The sequence below is a fragment of the Leucopleurus acutus genome, assembly GCF_964270905.1.
Source record: "Leucopleurus acutus genome assembly, chromosome: 10".
Classification (NCBI taxonomy): Eukaryota; Metazoa; Chordata; class Mammalia; order Artiodactyla; family Delphinidae; genus Leucopleurus; species Leucopleurus acutus.
In genome coordinates, this window is record NC_139153.1 from 5,140,931 (window position 1) to 5,162,147 (window position 21,217).

The 21,217-nt window shown below is 57.6% G+C and overlaps 1 protein-coding gene across 1 annotated transcript in view; it reads right to left on the minus strand.

The window, feature by feature from the left end:
- Window positions 1–7,116: 7,116 nt before the first annotated feature.
- The window catches only part of IFT122 (intraflagellar transport 122), a 70,190-nt gene continuing 56,089 nt past the window's right edge, over window positions 7,117–21,217 (minus strand). Inside the window, exons 20-29 of the mRNA XM_082847661.1 lie at window positions 20,076–20,178; window positions 17,994–18,134; window positions 16,982–17,076; window positions 13,617–13,717; window positions 11,547–11,712; window positions 10,543–10,654; window positions 9,811–9,936; window positions 8,148–8,227; window positions 7,720–7,884; window positions 7,117–7,224 (exon numbers count right to left, since the gene is read on the minus strand). Coding sequence (XP_082703787.1) covers window positions 7,135–7,224; window positions 7,720–7,884; window positions 8,148–8,227; window positions 9,811–9,936; window positions 10,543–10,654; window positions 11,547–11,712; window positions 13,617–13,717; window positions 16,982–17,076; window positions 17,994–18,134; window positions 20,076–20,178 — 1,179 coding nt within the window. The 3' untranslated portion in view covers window positions 7,117–7,134. The remainder of the gene's footprint in view (window positions 7,225–7,719; window positions 7,885–8,147; window positions 8,228–9,810; window positions 9,937–10,542; window positions 10,655–11,546; window positions 11,713–13,616; window positions 13,718–16,981; window positions 17,077–17,993; window positions 18,135–20,075; window positions 20,179–21,217) is intronic.

Below are 21,217 nucleotides of genomic sequence, written 5' to 3' on the forward strand. Positions count from 1 at the left end.
ATTAATCCTCACTGCTGCAACTGGGGGCCTAATTGGCTTCCAAGAGGGGCCAAGGTGACTCCAGGTAGAAGGCTTCTGTCTGGGAAGGGAGGTGCTGGGGACCCTGGGAAAGGGCAGGAGGCCCGCCCCCAACTCTCCTGTCCCCGAGGAATCTCTGTCATCTCAGCTGATGGCCTTGGCCTGACATTGGGACCTCTGACTCCATACCCCCACTTCCCTCTGGCTTAGTGCAAGCAAACTTCGTCTTCCTCCTAAATGGACCATGAGCTCCCAGAGGGCAGAGGTGCCGGTTATTCTCTCATCCCCTCACTCAGCCCCTCACCCATTCCTTCCCCACCTAAGTCACCTCCTGGCTCATGCAGTAACCGCATACTGAGAGTAGCCCATCTGCCAGGTTGTGAGCTTCGCAAGGGCAGGGCACTCCCCATGGCAGATACAAGCCCGGCATCACCCAGGAGCTCAAAAAGCATTTGTTACATTGAATTGGAATTCACTCGCTCACTCGTTCCACAATCATTTATGTGCAGGCCACTGGGGAGCCGAAGCTTGAGGAAGGAGGAGCTTACAGGCTGAGGAAGACTCCCGTGTGGGAAGAACAGCTCCTGGCCCAGGGAGGAAGCCTGCCTACCTGCGGAGATGTCCAGGGAGATAATGTTTTGAGGGAGGGGGGGACACTGTGCCAGGTTGCCAAGTGGGGAAGACAGCGTAGACTGAAGACAAAGGCTGGGCAGAGGCCTGAGGCCCACGTGGGATGTGGCCAGCTCTTGTGGGGCTTAGTGCCGGGGGCTTTATCCAGGGGCAGGGGGCAGTGCGTTGGGCAGATCTCAGCAACAGAAAGGTGGCTCAAAAGCCCTCAAAGATGGATTGAAGGGAGCGAGGATGGAGGAGGGTACCAAGCGGGGGCGGGGGGGTTGACCGAAGTAGGGAGGGGACAGAGGCCCTCGGGGCTCCGGAAGGAAGGCCCTTGACTGCAGGAGGTAAGCTGTGCCAAACGCGTGTCAGGCACCAGATCCCTGCAATGAGCGAGGCAGGCGTGGTCCTGGGCACCCCCGCGTGAAGGGGAGGTGGACCCCGGAAACAGGACTGGGTGGACACTGCAGCACACAGGATGCGACCCGGGATGTCTGGTCAGGCTGGGTTGGGACCGTGGGCCTTGGATACCAGGTGATAGGCAATGCCATGAGGGTGGGTCCCAGGACAGCGGGATGAGCTCTGGGGGAAAATGAGGGCCCCCATGTATAGCAGGATGGTGAGGACATCCCCCAGGAGTGAACTGGGAGCCTGGCCTTCAGGTGCTCATTGACCACGGGCCAGCCACAAATTTTTTTTTTTTTTTGTGGTACGCGGGCCTCTCACTGTTGTGGACTCTCCCACTGCGGAGCACAGCCTCCGGACGCGCAGGCTCAGCGGCCATGGCTCACAGGCCCAGCTGCTGTGGGATCTTCCTGGACTGGGGCACAAACCCGTGTCCCCTGCATCGGCAGGCAGACTCTCAACCACTGTTCCACTGTGGCTGGAAGCCCCCAGCCACAAATTTTTATCCAGCACCTACTGTGATCCACACAAGGTGCTCAGTTCTGGGGGACAGAGTGGACAAGAAGGACCAAGGCCCTGCCTGCAGGAAGTGTCTTTCTTGGACACAGGAGAGCAAGGAGGGCCCCACAAACAAATAATGAAACCAGTAACAACAGGGTAAGTTCAGATGGCAACTTACTCCCAGAGCACGGTTGTCTAGAGCAGCCCAGGAAGGCCTCTCTGAGAACTCAAGGGTGGAAGGAGTTCTGTGGGGGTAGAGATGCTCAGGGAGAGAGAACAGCACGCGCAAAGGTCCTGAGTCTGGGAATACAGGCCGGCCAGGGAAGTGTATCAGTCTTCAAGACTTCCATCACTTAAGATCCCTCATGCTAGTTTCTCTTCCCACCTGGGTTTCCTACACCTGTCTGCTTAGAAATGTGCCCCCTTCCCTCCAGCCCACCTGGGGCTCCAGACCCCTGAGGCCCTGGGCAGGGTCAGGACTCGCGCACAGAAGCCTGATGAAATGTGTGCTGGTGAATGAGCCAGGGGCAGGCGTGGCGGGTGGGTGGGGCGTGGTCCCTCAAAGTGCAAGGCGCTTGGTCCAGTGATTAGGCCTGTCGTTAATGAGGTCAAGGTGAAGAGTTTCTGATGCGGCCCTTGGTAGCCAGACAGAAGGAGAGACAGTGGACACCCTGGGTCAACACCAGCCCACACAGCCCTGCCCAGGCTGGGCTGATCCCTCGACCCTCAACCTCAGGACCTTGCTCGTGACCTCCTAGTGCTTATGACAATCTGGAAGCTTTTAATTCCTATTCTGTTCATGTGTCTTTTGTCCATCTCCTAGGCTGTAACGTTTGAGTCCCTCGGGGTAGGCTGGGGCCTGTGCTGCTCACCACAGGGCCCCAGAGCCCAGCTCCACACACAGCAGGAGCATGTAAATCATTTTCCCTGAAACTGAATGAGCTGGGATTTCTGTTTGGTTCACTGAAGTATTCCCTGAGGTCTGGCACATAATAGGTGCTCAAGAAATATTTGTGGACTGAGGCGATGGATCTAGGTTACATCAGGAAGTGCTTCCCTTCTCTAAGACTCAGGTTCACCCTCTGTAGGAAAGTCTAATAATCCCACACTCACAGGGTGAGGAGATGGGAGGTTAAAGGCCATCCCTGATGTGATGGAGCTCTGTTCTGTAACGCATGATAAAAAACTAAAAAAAAAAAAAAAAAAAAAAGCTCTTTTTGTTCAGAGGAACAGGCTCATGGAGCGAGCAGGAAGGTCATTAAAAGACACCTACTCTGACCCCCTCCTTGCCGCATTTTGCAGGTGAGGAGACCAAGGCCCCTAGTTGGCAGGGAGTCACCCAGGTCATGTGACAAACCTGCCTGGCCACATCTCCCTCCTGCCCCAAAGACGGCTCTCAGGAAGAGCTTCCCTTCATAACTCACACCACGCTGCCAATGACAAAAGAGGGCTGCGCTGGGGTGCTGGAAAAGGCCTGACTGAGTCGGTCAAGGCTGGGCAGCAGTGGTGGAGGTGGCACTGGGCTCAAGCCTGTGGCTCTCGGTCGTCAACAGAGCCCCGGAAGACCCGCTTCCCCTCTCAGTTTGCTGGGGCTAGAAAACTCCGGGGATCCACGCCCACCTGCATGGTAAACCTGACCCGCTTTCCCCACCAGGGAAAGCGCTCACAGACCTTCAGGCCTGATGATACAGGGCTCACGGTCCTCCCTCACTGGACTGAGGCTCTGCGGCCACAGCGCCAGGTGTAGCCCAGCCCTCCCCACTTCCCTGTGCCTCAGTTTCCTGTAGGTGATCAGTGAGCATTGCTGAAAGCGTTATCCTCTTCTGAACCTCGTTCAATCCACAGCCATGGAGAGCCCCCGCCAGCTCTAAACGTCTGGGCACCCACCCATCACACGTTCATTTCCTATTCGGTAGTCATCACTGTTAGCAACGGTCTTATGTGTCTCCTGACTGACGGCCCATCTCTCTCTAGAAGGCAGGGCCGGCTCGGCCTGTTCTTGTCTACACCTGAGCTCGCAGCCCAGAGTAGGTGCTCAGTAAAGATCTGCCCAGTGAAGGAACATCTGCTCCCAGCCCCGTGAGGAGGCCTCAAGTCCCCTCTGACCACTGGGGGAAATGATGTTCCTCGGCAGAGCCGGAGCGGAGGCCAGGCGGCTAGCCCTCCAGCCTGAGCTCTTTTGTCCCCTGTGTCAGGAGGTTTAGAGAGCAGCTCAGAGCACACAAGGGCCAAGTCCGGGTGTGGGCAACCTTCTGAGCCGCTGCCCCTCTTGGCCAGGCTGAGAACAAGCTGCAAGGAGCCGTGAGGGGTGGCGCCGGGGCCGCCGGGGTTGGTCGTCTCTGCTTCCCTGGGCCAGCCCCTCTGGCACGCCAGGGGTAGGGCTCCTACTTGGCCATGCAGGATTAGGGCTTAGGGGACAGCGCACAAATAGCTCGTAAGCCTCTGCGTGCAGGTGCTGCTTGGTCAGCAGCACCCCCCCCCCCCCGCCGCCTCCCCTCACTGGCTTAACCCCACAGGCTGCGTCACCACAGCTGAGTGACGCCTTAGACTGAGCTGAGAATGTCAAGGGGGGAGAGGGAAGGAGAGGCCGACTCTCCTCTCCTTCCGGCCTCCTCTCCTCCCGCCCCACTTCCTTCCTCCTTCTTCCCTCCCACTGCAACATTTGGCCTGAGCTGGGTGCTGGGGACACTGAGATGAATCCTAGACAGTCCCCGTCCCCAAGGAGCTCCCAGGCTTAGGAGGCAGCAGACAAAGGGAAAACTAATAACCGTGAGAGGTGGGAATATGCTCCAGCCCCAGTGCTGTGGGGGCCCAGAGGAGTGAGATTTGGACCAGGAAGTGGCGAAGCTCCCCAGCCTAGGCAGGGGGACAGCTGGGTCCAGGTCCAAGGAGGGAAGGGCCGGCTGGCGTAGAGGCGCTGGGGCCGCGGGATGGGATGGCAGGGGAGGCAGGAGGGCCTACGAGTCCAGGGGGCCAGCTGGCGGCCAGCAGGGGCCACTAAAGTTACAAGCAGGGGAGGGGCGTGGCCGGGTTCCATTCTAGGAGATGTTCTGGAGTCTGGCTGGAGGAGTATCAGGGTGTACTTGGGCAAGTGCTGGGCCCAGGGTGACAGCCCTGCCCAGCGGTGGCCTCTCTGCTGGGGCTCCTACCTACCCTGAGGTCAGGGCTGGCACAAGTGGAAGGTCATCTGGTATCTGCCACCGGCAGCAACCTTGGAGAAGGGGCACCTGCCCACCTGTTCGAGAGCCATGAGGGGCTCCCGGCTTCGGCAGCCTTGCTGGGGGTAGGTGCAGACACCAGTGGGCTGAGGCCGGGCCAGAGCCAGGGCCACCTAAGGTCTGGCCTGGGGCTCTTTCTGGGCCACCCAATCCCTGCTTCCGTACCTCCTCCTTCCAGGAACTGGGAACAGTGCTGAGGACCTGGAGCCAAGAGGTCAGGATCAAGTCGCAGCCTGAACCACTTCCAAGCTGCACAGCCTCTGGCAGCCGCTCCCCTCCCCGGGCCTCAGTCTCCTCTTAGTGAGACAGGCATCTCGAGACCCCCATGGTGCCTGCCTCACTGTGGCATGGGAGGGGCTGTCAGGGTCATCTGACACAGACTGAGGCTGCAACCTCAGTGTCAGAGCTGGAGGGGCCTCTTGTACAGATGGGAAAACAGCCTTGGAGAGAGGGCTGGACCTGGCCAAGGCCTTGTCCAGGTCGGAACAGGAGAGCAGCAGGACACGGTGCTCACGCACAAAGGCTGTGCCTGCCTGTGACTCTGTCTCGACTCAGTAAATATTTGATGAAGAAAAGAGAATGTCACTGAGCCTCAGTCTCAGCATCTGTACAATGGACATCCTTGAAGACGGCAGAGGGTTACAGAAGATGACGCATGGAAAGTGCTCGGCACCATGTCTGGCGCTCAGTCAGGGCCAGACTTAACGGGAGCTCAGACCCAGGCCTCTGGAGCTCAGCTCCCCTGTGGCAGCAGAACCCGGCACAGCACACCCTCACCTCTGCGTCGTTCGGCTGACAGGATGCACGCTGGAGTCTCAGGCTGGGCCCCTCCCCTGCCTCTAGCCTCCATCTTATCTGTCACTGTGATTGACGCCTGTTAGGTGGCGGGGGGCTGTTTTTTCCCTCTCCTTTCTCCCAGCCATATGCAAGTGCTTTCAGTTCAAGTAATGCGCTAATGGAAACGCTAACACATTAATAAATGTTTAGCGAGAGAGAGAGCATGCATGATCGTACGTAATTAGACACTCAACGAGGAGTTCTGTTGGCACAACTCTCTGGCTCCCTTTCTGTATTTTCCTCCATCATCCCCTAAGAGAGCTGCAGAGGGAGGCAGGGAGGAGAGGGTGGGGCAGGGGTCCAGCTCTGGACTCACCACTGGGTGGCCTCTGCAGCTGCTCCCTTCTCCAGGCCTCAGGGTCTTCATCCCTCCAATGGGGACATTTGTCCCGCTCTGCCCACTTCACAGATGCCCTGTAAAGTATCAATATCTAATCACCAGGGTGGTTTTCCACACATTCCCTGGCAGCCCAGTTCCCTTCTTCCTGCCGTCAGGACTTTGTATAAAGCACTGGACTGCTCGCTGCCTCCTGGGCAGGTAGAGCGGAGGTCGAAGGGAGAGGCCTCAGGACAGGACAGGGGCTTCGCAGCCAGGGCCCCAGCACCTCCACTAGCCCCCACGGCGGCAGAAGGGAAATCACCCCCCTCCGTCACTGAGCCAGCCTATGAAGCACGGCGGGCACAGAAAAGGTCCCCAATAAATGTCAGCTGCCCTCCCCAGCTCCTCATCGGCCCTCGAGCTGCCGAATCGGACACTTGCCGGTGCTCAGGAGAAGGGACCTTCCTGGAACTTCAAACGAAACCCACCCGCTCCAGGAGCTGAAGGAAGGGGAAAGCTTCAGGTCAGCTTGGGGGGCTAGGGGATGGTGGCGAGCAGGGGGGCCTGGCCCCAGCTGGGAAGTAGAGAGTCGACTCCAGAGCTCCCGGGAGGGGCAGCCCTCTTTGCCACCTTCTTTAGAGCCAGATATCTTATCTTCTCGTTGAGATGGAGCCCCGTTAAAACCAAAATAAATAAATATTTTTAAAAACCCGTTCCCCTACCATTCCCATTTCGATTAGATTAAATTTTAAGAGCACACAAATGTAATGTTCCTCTCAGATCAAATTAGAAACAGGTGCACTTTTGCATAAGGAAATTAAGTTGCAGACAATACGAAGATTTGTGAAAATGCAGGCACGGATGATGAAAATAAGTAGCCCTTTTATTTGTAATTATTGAGGCAATCTGTTCACAAAGTGTACATGTTAATGGTCTGACAGATCTGTGGACTCCAGCAGGCTGCCGTGAACAACTCAGAGCCGTTCTGAAAGTAACAGATTTTTTTTTCTTAGAAAATATATGTACATTCTCTTCTCCCTCTCCTGGCAGTATTTACAAGGCATGAAATGCCATAAATAGGAATTCCGTGGTTACACAAGGCCCCTCCCTAGAGTTCAAACTTGATCTGGGCAGAAGACACATTCTGACAGTTTAACTCTTCCTTCGATAGCCCAGCTGCCTGCAAGGTGGCCGGGAGGGGGCAGGTGGTCCCGAGGCTGCCGGTCAAGGGCTGGGGTCGTCGATGCGCCTCCGGCAGTAGGGGCAGCAGGTGTGCTGAAGCACCAGCAGCTCGTAGTCCTCTGAGTGGAACATCTGAGGAGAGACGGCCGGGACCCCAGGCCACAGCTCTGGGCGCTCAGCAGCCCCAAGCTTGGTGGGGACCACTGACCTTCCAAGGGCAGGTGGCTTGGCAGTGAGTCGGGACTAGAAACACCACATCCAGGCCACCTTTGTCTGAGGACTGGGAGGGAGGGGGAGAAGGGCTGAGGCCCCTTTTTTTCCTAAATGAAGTTCAAAGGTGCATCACATTTGCCCAGCCCTCCTGGTTTAAGGGCAGGTACAGAAAGCACAGGGTCAGGGGCAAGTCCACTCCAGACAGCCCATGGAATGCATGTGAGAGTGGGGAGGGCCTAAGGATGGCCGAGTCTTTCTCCCAACTCGGAGCCCTGGCCTTGGCCTTGGCCGCTGAGGGACACCTGTGTTCCTCCCAGATGCCTGGCCTCCCTAAGGGGACATCTGGGAAATGGAAAAGCAGTGGAGACGAGAAACTGGGAACCACACATGAGCTGCAGGCAGCAGGCAAGGTACCTGGAAGCAGGAGGGGCACATGGTGATGGAGGCGTCGGGCAGGAGGGAGCGGAAGTACTGCCACCGCAGGGGCGGGGGCCAGCGCTTGATGAGCACGTCCCGCCGGCTCATGGAGCGCAGCACCGAGCGGTTCACCACCACGGGCACAAACTCCAAGCCACCTTGCTGTAGGGCAGGCGGGGAGAGGGGCACCAGGGCCCTCACTCAGCCACGGGGACATGTTTACGTGGATTATGATCCCACAGAGGACCCCAGACACTTCCCCCACTGGGTCCCTCAATAGCACCTGGCCAGGCCACCTCTGTGAAGGCACCTCCTCTCCCCCGAGTGGCCCCGACAGGGAGTGTGCGCAGGAAAGGGACCCAAGACCGCCCTCCCAGTAGGCCTCATGGGCCTCAGCAGCCCGTCACTCAGAGGGGCGCCCTCACCTCGAAGCTCAGCTTGGCTGTGAAGGGGTCATCGTCTCCCATGGAGTCCAGGGTCTCGTCCAGCCTCAGAGTCTGGGAAGCTGCAGGAGCTAGTCAAGGACGGGACCTGAGGCCGAGGGACAGGCCCCACCCTCCACCCGATGCGTTGAGACCCACGGGAGCTCCCTCCAGGCCTTGAGTGGCACTCTCCCTACCAGCCGTGGGGAAGCGTGGCAAGGTCTGTGGAGTGGCTTTCCAGATGGAGGGACGGAGGGAATGTGGGCCGGGGTGACGCCGCGGTCACACGAGGCCGGGGCCACACCCAGAGCACAGGTGGGGAAGGAGGAGACAGGGGGCTCTGACGGGCCTCTGCTGCCCCCTCAGACCAGGCACGGCTCATGGAGACCGGCGAGAAGCGCCGTGTGAGCAGAGGCCTGTGGGCCTGCTGGTGTGGGAGCAGCAACGATGGGCCTGGCTGGAAACCACGGCCGGCAAACCCGCCAGCTCCTGGAGAAACACTCAGCAGCTGCCGGGTGGTCTGCAGGCACCTGAGGTGGCCTCGCAGATCCTGTTTCAGGGAGAAGGCGGAGAGCGCCTGCGGATCCCAGGGAGCCGCCCCTCTGCCAGGCTGGCTGGGTCCGATGAGGAAGGGCCCCCCAGGGGAAGGGAGGCTGCTGGTGCCGAGTCAGGCGCGGGACGTGGCCCCGCACAGCAGCTACGACCCAGTCTAAGCATCTGACGTGAGTGTGTAGAGGGTGGGCGTGAGTGCAGATACGGTTCCCGTCTCCGTCCTTCAGTAAACAACTGCCTGGGTGTTCCTCAATCCTGCTCCTCCAAACGTGGTCCACAGAGCAGTGGCATCGGCCTCGTCTGAAAGCGTGTAGAAACACCGGCTCCCAGCCCACCGAGACCTGCCCACCCAGCTGCCGTGTGCTCACAAGGCCCACCGTGTGCGCGCCGTGGCTCGGCTGGGACCACGACTGCGGTCCTGGCCACAGGGACACCTGACGTGTTCCAGGGAGGGCGTGCCCCGGGGTTTATGCTGACACGCTGGGAGAAGCGCCGGGGGTCGCAGGGCTGATGGGATGCAGGCTGGGCACTGCTGGTGGGGACAGGGCAGGTGCGGCCTAAGAATGAAGCTACCAGAGGATAGCAGGCCCCAGAGGACAGGAGGCAGGCTCCCGTCAGCGCTGAGCAAGCATCTGGGTGAGGCTGAGCACCCGTCCACGCTAGGTTTCTCTACACCCTTTTGTTGCCTGGCCTGTCCAAGTCGTGTCTCTGTCCCTTGTCCATAAAAGTGACCTGACCAGAAGAGCTGGGCCACTGATACAGGCGTCATACGTCACGTTGGCTGCTCATCAGCCCCACACAGCCAGTAGCAGGGGAGCGCCTTTCAGGAGCCAGGGGTGGGTGGGAGGCCCTCCTGGGTGGAAGGCCAAGGTGGCATCTCCACTTCCACGTGCCACTTCTGGCCTGTGGGCATGTGCTGTCCCCTCCTGCACCGCTGCACCCTGGCCAGCGCTCTGCCCATTTCTGGCCCTATGCCTGCTCCCACATGGTCCTCACCATCACACAGGGTGGCCTGCCCTGCCCTGGCCTTACCCCCCAAGGCCCCTGCCTCCTGGCGTGCTCCCAGGCCGACGCTCAGCTGACCCACACAGGGTCTGGCCAGTACCCAGGATACTGTTGCTTGCGATCTCTTGCCATTTATTGTCACGCTTGTGTCTTGGCGCCTCCAGGTCAATTAGGGAGACGGCTTCTTCATCAGTAATCCCCTCCTCCAAGTAGAATTCAACCAGGTGCAGCACCTCTGCAGGTACAGGGAGGGGGAGGGGCTGGGGCTGGAATGCTCTCACCAGGCAGCGCGAGGGGGTGGAAGGGTCCCAGAGCTCCTTCCCCACCCAGCACAGCCCTCTCTGAAAGCTGGCAGGTGCAGCATTGCTGCCTGCCACACATCTGGGGTAAGCAAGTATGTGTGCGTGTACATGTGTGTGCGTGCAGGCATGCGTGTGTATGCAAGGGTGAGCACCGGGGGCCTTTACCCCTGCTCTGTCCCCCTAGGAGCCAGAGGGACTCCTCTCCAACGGAAGAAGAGAAGCATCTCTGCACAGCTACTGGGAAAGGGCTTTTGACCCTCGTCAACATGGAAGAAGCTGGGGCTTGAGAGCCACATCAGCCTCGCAGATGGAGGGCCTGACTAGCGGCGCCTCTTCCCAGGCATTTTCATCAGGCCGCGCTGCACACTGGGCTCTGAGGGGTGGGTGCTTCAGGTCGGGGCAGCACTGGGGTCCTGCCTCTGGGAACCCGGAGTGACTGTGCGTCAGGCGGGGTGGGGGTCTCACGGTCCCCGATTTCCAAAGGAGGACACAGGTGCCCCACCCACATGCCGGCCGCCCCAGCCGCACACAGCACTCACCATAGGAAGAGGCTGAGAAGACGAAGGGCTGGCGACAATTGATGCAAACGTTGCCCAGGTTGTTTAGCAGCGGGTTGTTGGTGGAGCAGCGGTAGCACAAGGGCACCAGCTCCTACAAAACGCCAGCACCACAAAGGCCCGAGGGCCCAGCAGGGGTTGGGTGGGGTCCAGCCCCATCTCCTCCCCTGGCTTCAGCTCCCTGGGGCCTGGCGGCTGAGAGGAAAGGCCACCTGGGTAGGTGGGGAGGGGGCACTGGAGAGGGCACAGCGCACAGGCTCTGAGCTGCAGCAAAGCAGCATAAGGGCCTACAGGGACCACAGCGGTGCTGGACACCCCCTTCCCAGGCAGGGCTCAGCAGCGAGGTTCTCCTGGCAGGAATGACAACCACCGCGGCCCCCGTTTACCAGCCAGTCCCTGTGCTCCATGGACTGCGCTAAGCACATTACCCACGCTGGCTCACTTCTCTTCACAGCCTCTCGTGGGAAAGCTATTAGGCGTATCCCCATTTCATAGAGCTGGAAACCGAGGAAATGGGGGAACTGGGATTTGAACCTAGATCTGTCTGATGCCAAGTCTCCGCTCTGTGCTTGAAGGAGGGGACTGTGAAAGAGACAGCGGCTGGTTGGGTTGGAGGAAGGCAGGCTGGGGCACTGACTGAGCTGCAGACACTCGGAGTAGATTTGCTGGCAAGTGACAAACCGGTTCCAGAAGGGGTGGGCTAGGGGAGGGGCTCCTAGGCTGAGGTGAAGGCAGGGCCAACCTGGGCACTGGGGCGGAGCAGACCTGGAGCCTCGGGAGAGCTAGGAAGCAAGGGAGGGCAGGGCTGTGGCGGAGGAGAGAGGACACAGAGAGGGAAGAGGGGAGAGAGTTGGCAAGCCACGGCTTGGGTGGCGGGCGGGCGGGCGCGCAAAGCCCCAGGAGCACGGCAGCCATCTACAAATGAACCCAGGTCGCACTAGGAGGTGTCAGGAGAAGCCTCCTGCCCGAGGGGGCCGCGCCCTCACCTCGCTGTCCTGGAAGGGCTTGGAGCGGATGGTCAGGCTGCCCAGCTCAATGGACTTCTGGAACCTGGCGGGGGTCTGCAGGCCCTGCAGTTTGTCATAGGCGTGCCGGGCCAGCTTGTAGGCACCCAGTGCTTTGCTCTGTTTGGCTAGAGTGAAGAGCGTGTTCCTGCCGATAACGACGTTAAGGACAGTAGAGGTCACTCCAGGCCCGAGAGCTGGCACTGCCCACCTCTGGAGCGAGCTCCGTGCTGGAACACAGCTCGTGCTGGTGCCAGGAGAGCACGGGAAGGAGTCTGAGCACTGCCTCGCTCATTCGTGGGATGTAAGTATATTTCTCAGGTATCAAGGCCCAGAGATTTTTCCAGAGATAGAGACAGCGTAGTTTCCATTAATATTTTGATCTTGCTTGGGGTTTCTGGGCCTGCTGACGGCTCACTCTGTACCCTGCCCAAGCCAAAACGGCTCCCTCGGCCTCACCCAGCCTGCCAGCCAGGCCCTAGGATGCCTGGCACCAAGTACCCCCCTGCTCCAGCCCCGCCAACGGAGCCTGGTCCCAGAGCGCCCCGGTGCAGACACTCCTCTGCCTGCACTTCACCAAGGCCATGGCGAGCTCTGAGCGCAGCCTCCCTTGCTCCAAGGCCCTCCTTGGAACTCCGAGGCTTTGTGCTCCATCTCAGGTCACCTCAAAGGCCGGCTGTGCCCAGGCCTGGCCTGCCCTTCCTCCCCTCCCCCCACCTATGAATGCCCTTCCCCACTTCTCCCTAACACGCCTCAGCTAAATGAGGCCCAGGCCCAACCTCCTCCCCACTCTCCCTCCCCGAGGCTCCTGTTCCCCACACCCCCAGCGTGGCCCCGCCCACCCCAGCAGTCACGTGGAGGCCAGTTTCCTTGTGTGTCTCCACCGTGCCTGATCAGAGTCAGGCGCTGTGTCGGGAGCTGTTTCCACATCCCCAGTGGACAGCAAGGGTGAAGCTCAGGGCAAGGGTTCAGTCAAACTCTGCTGACTTGAACAGAACTTGCAGCAAAGGCCGGGTGTAGGTCCCGAGAGCCTCTTGGTCTGTGGCAGCTTCCCCTGAAATGTAAATGACGGGCCTGAAACCCTTTAGAGAAGCTAGTTCTCACCTCTGAACCCTCGACTGGGAGGGTTTTTTACTCAAGGAAAGAAGGCATGGTTGGGTGGGGCTGGGAAGGGGCTTAGAGATAGTGGTGTTTAGAAGAGGACATGGGTTTATTACGCCTTTTATCACTTTGAGGACCTTTGGGATTTGGGGTCATTTCCTGGTCGTTTCTGGCAGGCCCTCAGGCCCCGCCTCCGCTCACGGCCCCTCCGTGGCCCTTACCGGACAGAGAAGGAGAGTCCAGGTCACAGGGAGGCCCTCAGGCTGCTGCCCCTCCAGCCTGGCTCGCAGGCAGGGGGCCTTCAGCTCCTCCCTCCCCCCACCTCACTTCCCTCCAAGCCCTTCCAGGCGCTGGGCGCCCCCCTGGAACATGTACTCCACGTCTTCCCTGGTTACCTCAGCCTACAGGATGGCTGTCACCTCCTCTAGGCAGCCTTCGCCAACCCTGGCCCCGGCCTAGCTGCATTCCACCCTGGGACACAGCACACGCCCCACTGAACCAGGAGGTGACACTTGTCACCTCCCCATTTGATGGCAGTTTGTCGCCTACTGCCTGGTCCGGAGCCGGGGATGCAGCAGGTGCTCTGTCCGCCTGGGCTGAATAAACGGTCCCCCCCCACCCCCCAGGGAAGTGCCCAATATTCCAAGCCCCGAAGGCCTGGCGTTTCCTTCACTTCAGTCACACCCTCATCTGTGGGTTCTGGGAGGGCCTGGACAGTGTGTTGGCCAGAGGCCTGCTGCTGGGCCCAGCCCAGAGAGCCCTGAAAACTAATCCTCCCTTGGCGCTCCCTCGGTCTCCCTGGCTGAGCCTCTCGTCCAGCCGAACAGCAGCGGCAGGGCGAGCTCTCTCCCCTCCCCGAGGCAGCTGGTGAGAGGGAAACTTCTGCCAGCAAAGTGCTCTGGCCATTAGACAAGAGAGGCGGGACAGAGGGTGGGGTGAGAGAAAGGATACACTTTAGAGATGCCCAGGGGAGTGTCCTTGGTCAGGCTGTGCAGCAGGAACCTGGAGATGTTGAAGAGCGTTTCGGGAAGGTGGAAACTGAACGGCTCCTCCTGCCGTGAGGAAAGCAAACAGGATTGAATTTCTCAGCCGAGCTGCTGCTGGGCCGGGCGAGAGGCAGACACCAGTAACTCCAAGCGACTTCAACAGAACAGCAGACCCACCCAGTGGGCACCTACTGTGTGCCGGGCGCCTGAAGCCACTGCCTCCGGTGGTCCCCAACCCAACCCCGTGAGGGAAGCATTGTCATCCTCACTGTGCTGACGAGAAAACTGAGGCCTCGAGAGATGATCTGCCCAAGTCACCAGCTAGAAAGGAGTGGAGCTGGGATTCAAACCCAGGTCTGATCCCAAAGCCCAACAATGTCTTTCTCCCAAGCTCACTGCCTCTGGGGTCAGTAAGGATTCCACTTCCCTGAGCTCAAGCTGTCTCCAAGTAGCTCTAAAAGAGGAGACCTTTATGCGGTTTAAGACATGACCTCCATATAAGCACGTCTTTAAGCGGAGGCAATTAACCCTTTGTAGGATGAAATCGCAGGCCTCTTCTCTGCTGTACAGCAGCAGCCTGACTGTGCGACGCCCACAGGTGTGCCAGGCGCTGGGGCTCCCAGCTGCATCCCTCCGCCCCCAGAGCCCGGCACAGGCCCTGACAGACAGGCACTCAAGACATGCTGAGTTGAATGAACAGGTCTTCTGCACCCAGAGGCTGCCAGAAGCTCAACACAGTAGAGCAGAGGGAACTTTCTATCAGGAGGAGTCTATAAAAGATTAAGAAAACCCTGTTTCGAAGGAATCTGGCGCGCGGCTTTAGATGACAAGATGAAAGCAGGCCAGCTACCCACCCCCAGCCCCCACCAGTGAGCACCTAATGGTAATAAAACTGACATTTCCTGAAGGGTCTTGCTAGGCCACAGTCATCACTGAGCCACCAGGACTTAGGCCCTCAGTTTGTGAGGGTCTTAGGTCTCAGTTTGTGAAGACTCACTTTACACTACTTCTTTGGTCCAGAACCCAGCATTCTCTCTTTAGTTCTCACTTAAATTTCTATAGCTTCTGTTCGTTCCAAGAACCCAAGAAAACCTGAGAGTGCATCCTTTTCTGGGTGACAGCCAGGGAGAAGCCTGCCTCTGGTTATACTGCACTAGATGTGGAAGCTAAGAAATGTCCCAGAAAGAGGAGGGAGTGTGTGTGTGTGGTGGGGGGGGGTCCTCGGAATTCGCACCTCTCCTCTGGGAAGGACGCCATTATCTCAGAAAAGGTCTGATGCTTCCCTTTCCAGCCTGCTCTGAATCAGAGCTGCTCTGCCGGGCCCTGATGCCAAATACTAAAACACCACACCCACCTCCGGGTCTTTGCTCCCGCTGTGACCTCTGCCAGGAATGCCCTTCCTCGTCCTCTTCACTTGCCCCATTCTTACTTATCTCCCACCTCTTGGCTTGGGGGCCACCTCTCCGAGGAAGTCCTCTAAGCGTCTCCTTTGCGGGGACTGCACTGCAGTCGCCTGTTACTAGACTATGAGCTCCTGGGGGGCAGGGACAATGTCTCCTTCAGCACTGTGCCCGAGGTCTTGGCACAGAGTGTGTCACACAGCGGGCATTTGTTGAATGAAGGAAGGGCCCAGTGAAGAAGCCTGAGCTGGGATGAAGAGCCAGGCCCTGCAAGTGGGTGTGAAGCTGCCACAAGCTCACAGCTGCATCAGGTCCTGGGGCAGAGCTCAGCTGTTCCAGAGAGGAGACCGCCAGGCCCCTGCCTCCAGGGGCCAAGGGCGATGAAGAGCAGGGAGAGATGGAGCTGGGTCCCAAAGTGGCTCAGGCAAATTGAGACCGGGCTGGGCCCTGACTTCCACCCTGAGTTTGGGGTCTTTAATTTGGAGGGCTTCCTTCCAGGTAAGCACCTGATAGAGATAAGGGGCCCCAAAAAGACTGTAGGGAAGATGAGGTCCCTCGAGACCACTGGGCCTGGTGCGGGGAAGAGGTGAGATGCAGGGCTAATGGCTCAGGCAGGGAACCTCCCCTCCCCACAAGAGTCATTCTTGCCAGACTTCCCCCAGAGGCAGAGAATGTGCCAGGAGCTCAGCACAAATGAGGGGAAAGAGGCACCAAGGGTGGAAGGCAGGGCCTTTGAGACACCCAAAGGCAACTGCTCAGCCTGCGGGGAGTAGGCCAATGGAAAACTGGTTTGAGGCCTCCGCTCAGGGCAGTGGGAAGAGCTGAGACTCGTGCAGGGTCACTCTTCCAAGTGCTTCCCAATATTAACTCACTGAATCCTCACAACAATGCCATCAGGTAGGTACTGTTATTATCCTCCTTTTACAGAGAAGGAAGCTGAAGCACAGAGGAAAGTAAACGACTTGCCCAAGGTCACACAGTGGAGCTGGGGCGTGAGGCCAGGGGTCTGCCTTCTCTAAATTAGTGGGGTGGGGGGCTAAGAGCACAGGCTCAAAGTCAGCCTGCCTGGGTTCAAGTCCTGGCTCTGCTACTTACTAGCTGTGGGATCTCTCTGTCCAGTGCCTCAGTTTCTTCATCTGTAAGATGGGGATGACAGCACTTATCTCACTGCATGGTTGAAAGGCTGACACAATAAAGCCCTCAACACATTGCCTGGTATGTAGCAAGTGCTCAATAAAGGTCGTCTATTGATATTACCCTCTGGCTTACGAGCACAGGATAAGCTCACGTTGTTGAGTGATCGAAGGTACCCAAAATAGGGAGGCTGATAACAATCTGTCACCTGTTCCCTACTGTCAGGAGGCAGATCTAAAATGGCTTAATCAGAAGGATCCAGGAGTAACTAAAAAGAACTATTTGGGTCTCTGGAGATCAAGGCAACACTCTTCTTTATAGAGAAGGAAACTGAGGGTCAGAGAGGAGAAGTAAATTGCTCAAGGTCACATAGCAGGTCAGTGGCAGGGCCAGGGAAGAGACCTCAGGCCTTTGGTTAGAGCTAGACCTTCACCCACCTAGAAGAGAGGGCCCCAGGCAACGTCCCCCACCGATCACTTAGAGAGACAGCACTTTGAGTGGCTAATCCAGAGTCTGCCCGAGCCATCCAAACCTGAAGCAAGCAACCAGAAGGGCCCACTCCAGCTCTGGCTTTTTAATTCTGAAGCCCACATGCTGCACCTCAAACAAGTAACCAATCAAGGAAAATCAAAGTTCCAAACTGTCTCCCAGGAGGAGACGAGGATTTCTCAGCAGGTCATCATGCCCTGGGTTTACCCTCCATCCAGAGGTCTGCTGCTCTGTTAAGACGTACCCAGGGCTCCCAGCTCAGCCGGGACTGGTGCCCCCGCCAGGACTCATCTCCCGGCCACCTTACCGTGTACCGCTGAATGGCGTGGTAGCCGTGGTACAGCTCAGCCAAGTGCTGGAAGTGGTGGAACTTGCCAAGCATCACGTCCTTCTGGGCAGGGTCTGCAGGGCACAGCGGGAGGGGAGCAGGGCAGGAGGGAGAGGGCGTGTCAGACTGTGCAGGTTCTCCCCCGACACCAGACCTGAGCCAGGGAGATGGGAAAGGCGCTCTGCGCAGGAGCTGCGCTATCCTGAGGCAGCTAACGTCTCGGCGGGGCAGAGCACACAGCAGGACTTCTCTCAGGGTCATTCCCTGGGGGAGGGCCAGCTGTGTGAGAGGGCCATCACTGGCATCCAGACAAGCCAGAGCCACCTGGCAGGGAGGGTGGACAGACGTCAAGTTCATTCACGCTCACCTCATGGCTCTTCCCTCTGTGTCCTTGCATATCAAATCACAAACCACTGGCCAGAACAAAAAATGCCACCTTCTGCTAGAGCTTGACAGCTTTCAAACTATAACCATGGTTCTGGGAGGCTCACAGCAGCCTTATGAAGGAAGCAGGGCGGGATGACCCCCACGCTACAGATGGGGCTGCAGTGCTGAGGAAGGACTGTGACTTGTTACGAGTCACCTAGCTGCTCCAATGCCAGTGTCTTTCCCACTCCTGCAGGCTGGCCTCGGCCCAGTGGAGAGCATCTCCCTGCCCCGTCCGCTTCCAGAACTCCCTCAGTGCATCATGGGAAGTCTTGTGAAAGAAAGCAACATCGAAACTATCTTCCTGCCTGGGATGAGCGAGAATCTGGAGTGTGTTACTGTAAACGGATCTCTTTTTCACCTTTTCATTTAGTTCAACATTTTGAAACCACGGCTCAGCCAGGTCCAGTTACAGGTTCCCAGGTAGCAGGGAAAAGATATGTTCTGAATTAGCAACACAGGGCAAAGCCCAGGGCTTTAATTAAAACCTCGCAGCTCTTCTGATGTTTATCTTGTTGCCAGAGTGGGGCTGGGAAAACAAGCGGCCCTGCTGATGTTTACTTACCTTGAGCTATATCGAGGCACTGCATGGACAGCATCCAGTAATAATAGGCAGCGTCATTAAATCTGCTCTCGACCACGGCATTGTGTGTGAGCTGCTCCAGCACCCTGACTGCTTCCCCCTGCCGCCCGGCCTTGTGGAACGCTGCAGGGGCACAAAAGCACACACCATGGGGGGAGCTGGGTGGAATTCTGCAGGGCTTGCAAGGGGCTGCTGCAGAAGTAGGACCCTTGTCGGAGCATCTGCAGCACCGCGCTGCTGGGATGCGCCTCTCAGGCCAGAGGCTATAAATAACCAAGGCTACATCCTGAAAAAAAGTACAGAGAGATATACGCCTTTTTGGCTGGGAAAAGGCAACCCGCTTTGGCAAGGCATGGCAGACAGAGAAAGCTGAGGGGCCAAACTGCAGGGCAAAGTCCAAGGACAGAAGCGCTGCTCACCGTCAGTGAGGTTCTGCCCCCTGCCCTGTTCCAGGACAAAGCCTAGTGACTCCCCAGGTGACACTAACAGGACCTGGCACTGTAATGGCCTCGGTGGTTTTACAGAGTGCTTTTGTTGATGATTCCCTCACAACAGAATCTGTGAGTCTGTTGGATCGTCACAACAGACCTAGGAAGACGCTTTTGAATGCACTCGCAACGTGGAGGTGAAGTGGCACACCCAAGGTCACAGAACCGAGCCCGACTCAAGCGCTTGGTCAGTCTCCAACTGAGTGCTTTTTGATGACAACCTTGGAAAATCTGGCTTGGTTCTAGCAACCAAACATTTGTGAAAACAAGCAAAAATTTCTCAGTCGTTCTCACATCCACTTAACAGAAATTTCTTGAGTCCCTACTGTGTGGCCAGACCCTCGGGATGTTGGGGGCAGCTGGGGAAGCACTTCTAGCTGTGATGCTTGCCCACATGTGGGTGGCTCAGATGATCCAAATCCTCTGCGTTAGGGAAGGAAAAGGTCTGGCCTTTGTTCCAGTCTCATCTCCAATCTCTTGTCTGAGTACCAAGTTACTATGGCGATGGATTCTTGGAAGGACAGACCAGACAGATGGATAGGTTGATGTGTTTTGCCCAAACATGCACATACTTCAGCAACTGGGTACTCTGGAAATGCTGAAGCAATGGAGAACGTGCTGTCCTTCAACGGGGCCTTTCAGCTGAGGAGCTTCCACAGGGAGCCACTCCGAAATGTGTCCGGAGGTGGCAACTGTTCCCACAGAGAAGTGCAAATGGGATGCTATGGAACATGACACATCCAACTTCAATTAGAATACTTCCTAGAGAAGCAGTGAACCCTAGTTGGGAGAATCAGCCTCCCCAGTCTGACAGATCCTGGTCCAATTCTGGCTTTGCCACTCTGTGGCTTTGGGACTTTGCAGGGCACAGTTAGCCTCTGCGTCTCTGTAGGCTACTGCCGAGGTGCAAGGTTATGTGGTTAAGCACCCAGTCAGTGCCTGACACACAGAAGGCCATCACATTTAAAAATTATTATTACCATTTAAAGCGCTAGACTTCCTCTCACTCCTGTGCCCAGCCGTTTTACCACTGGGTATGCTGAGGAGCAGAGGACACCCCGTTTCCCTGAGCCAGAAGCAGAACCCAAGTTTCTCTTCCGGGTGAGGAAAGTGGCAGGTGGGACCATTCTGGCCATTCTGCGGCCACTCTCCTTCCGTCCTCCCCCACCCTGCCTCAAATTCCCTCTCTGCCACCTCCTAGCTGTGGGACTTCAGACAAATCCCTTTACCTCTTCCAACCTCAGTTTTCTCACCTACAAAACGGTACCTACATCACAGGGCTGCTGCGAGGAATAAACAGGAAGATACACTGGAGCTCACGGTGCTTTGCTCAGAGAGGAGACAGGACCTGCTGAAGGTCCTGGGGCATGTGAGTGGTGGGCCCGGGTGCATCCCACGCAGAGCCCGTGTTCCTCCCACGGCTCCATGGCCTTTCAGCACCAAGCACATCACAGCCGCCGAGGCAGCTGTCTGTCTTGGGGCCCACGGCAGGAGGGCTGGGCAGCCTACCTGACGCGTGTGTCTTGGCAGTGCTTTCTCCTGCCCCTTGTGCAAGGTGCCAGTCTATGTGGCCTACCTTTCTGGGCTTCCTCAAAACGATCGTTCTCTGCTAGCCACTGAGCGTAGGGCACGTAGATGTCATCCTTAAACTCGGGATGCTTCTCACCCAAGGCGAAGGCCTAGAGGAAGGAGCAAATGGCTTCTTAATAAAGCAGCCCCCGCAGCCCCCATGAAAACATGGGCGCTTGGCTGAATCCATCAGGGATGTCATATTTTGCCAGCCTGACAACTCGGAGGAGGAGAGTGCCTCCCCCCCCACCACCCCCAGAAACGCAAAAACAAATCAGCTCTTTGAAAACAAAAGGCAATTAACAGCAATATGCAAGCAACTGGATTCAGTAACAACACAGTCTGTTTCTGAACCACAGAAGTGGCACAGAATCGGAAACATTTTATTTTGAGGCTTTGCGTGGGCTCCTGTCGCGCTGCAAACAGATTTCTTTTAATTGCAGGCGACACCTAAGGAAAGATAATTGACATTATCATCATTGCTGCTTATTAGCTGTCAAAGATGACCATGGTCGTGGTGCTGCATGGGACCCGGTGACTGCTTCATCTAAGCCTCAGAACCACCTGTCAGACCGGGAGAACCGGAAATGAGTCACGGGGGAAAATATGTGGCAACGGGGAGAAAGTCTGCCTCATGCACAGCCAAGATGCTCTAATTTATGCTGCTTGAGAAATCTGATAAATGTATCTTGAGAAGCCATTATTGCCTCTGTCCCTGGCTCTACCTTTTCTCATCAGTGACCCTGTCACCTCACCAAATGGAGCCAATTAGCGGGGAGACAAGAGTCAGACAGCTCTTACCAGCAAAGGCCTTGCAGCGGCTCCGCAGACCAGACCACAGTGGGTGGGTGGGGAGGGTGAGGACGGTGTGCACAGCTCTCATCCCCTCGAGGATGAATTTTAAGCCAGGGCACAGGGAGCCAGTCAGCTGGAGGGCGGGACTTAAGCCACAGAGGGGCAGCACACCAGCTGCTCCACCAGCCCCACCACAGCCATCTCTCCCGCTGGCCTGGCTAATTCTCTGACCGACCCTCACGACAGAGGAGTCGGGGGGAGGGGGCCAGGAAGAGGAGGAGGAGCTGGCCCCTGAAATGGCTCCGGCCGTTTCAGGGAAAGTACGGGTGGCATCTTCTGCCAAAATGCCAGCCA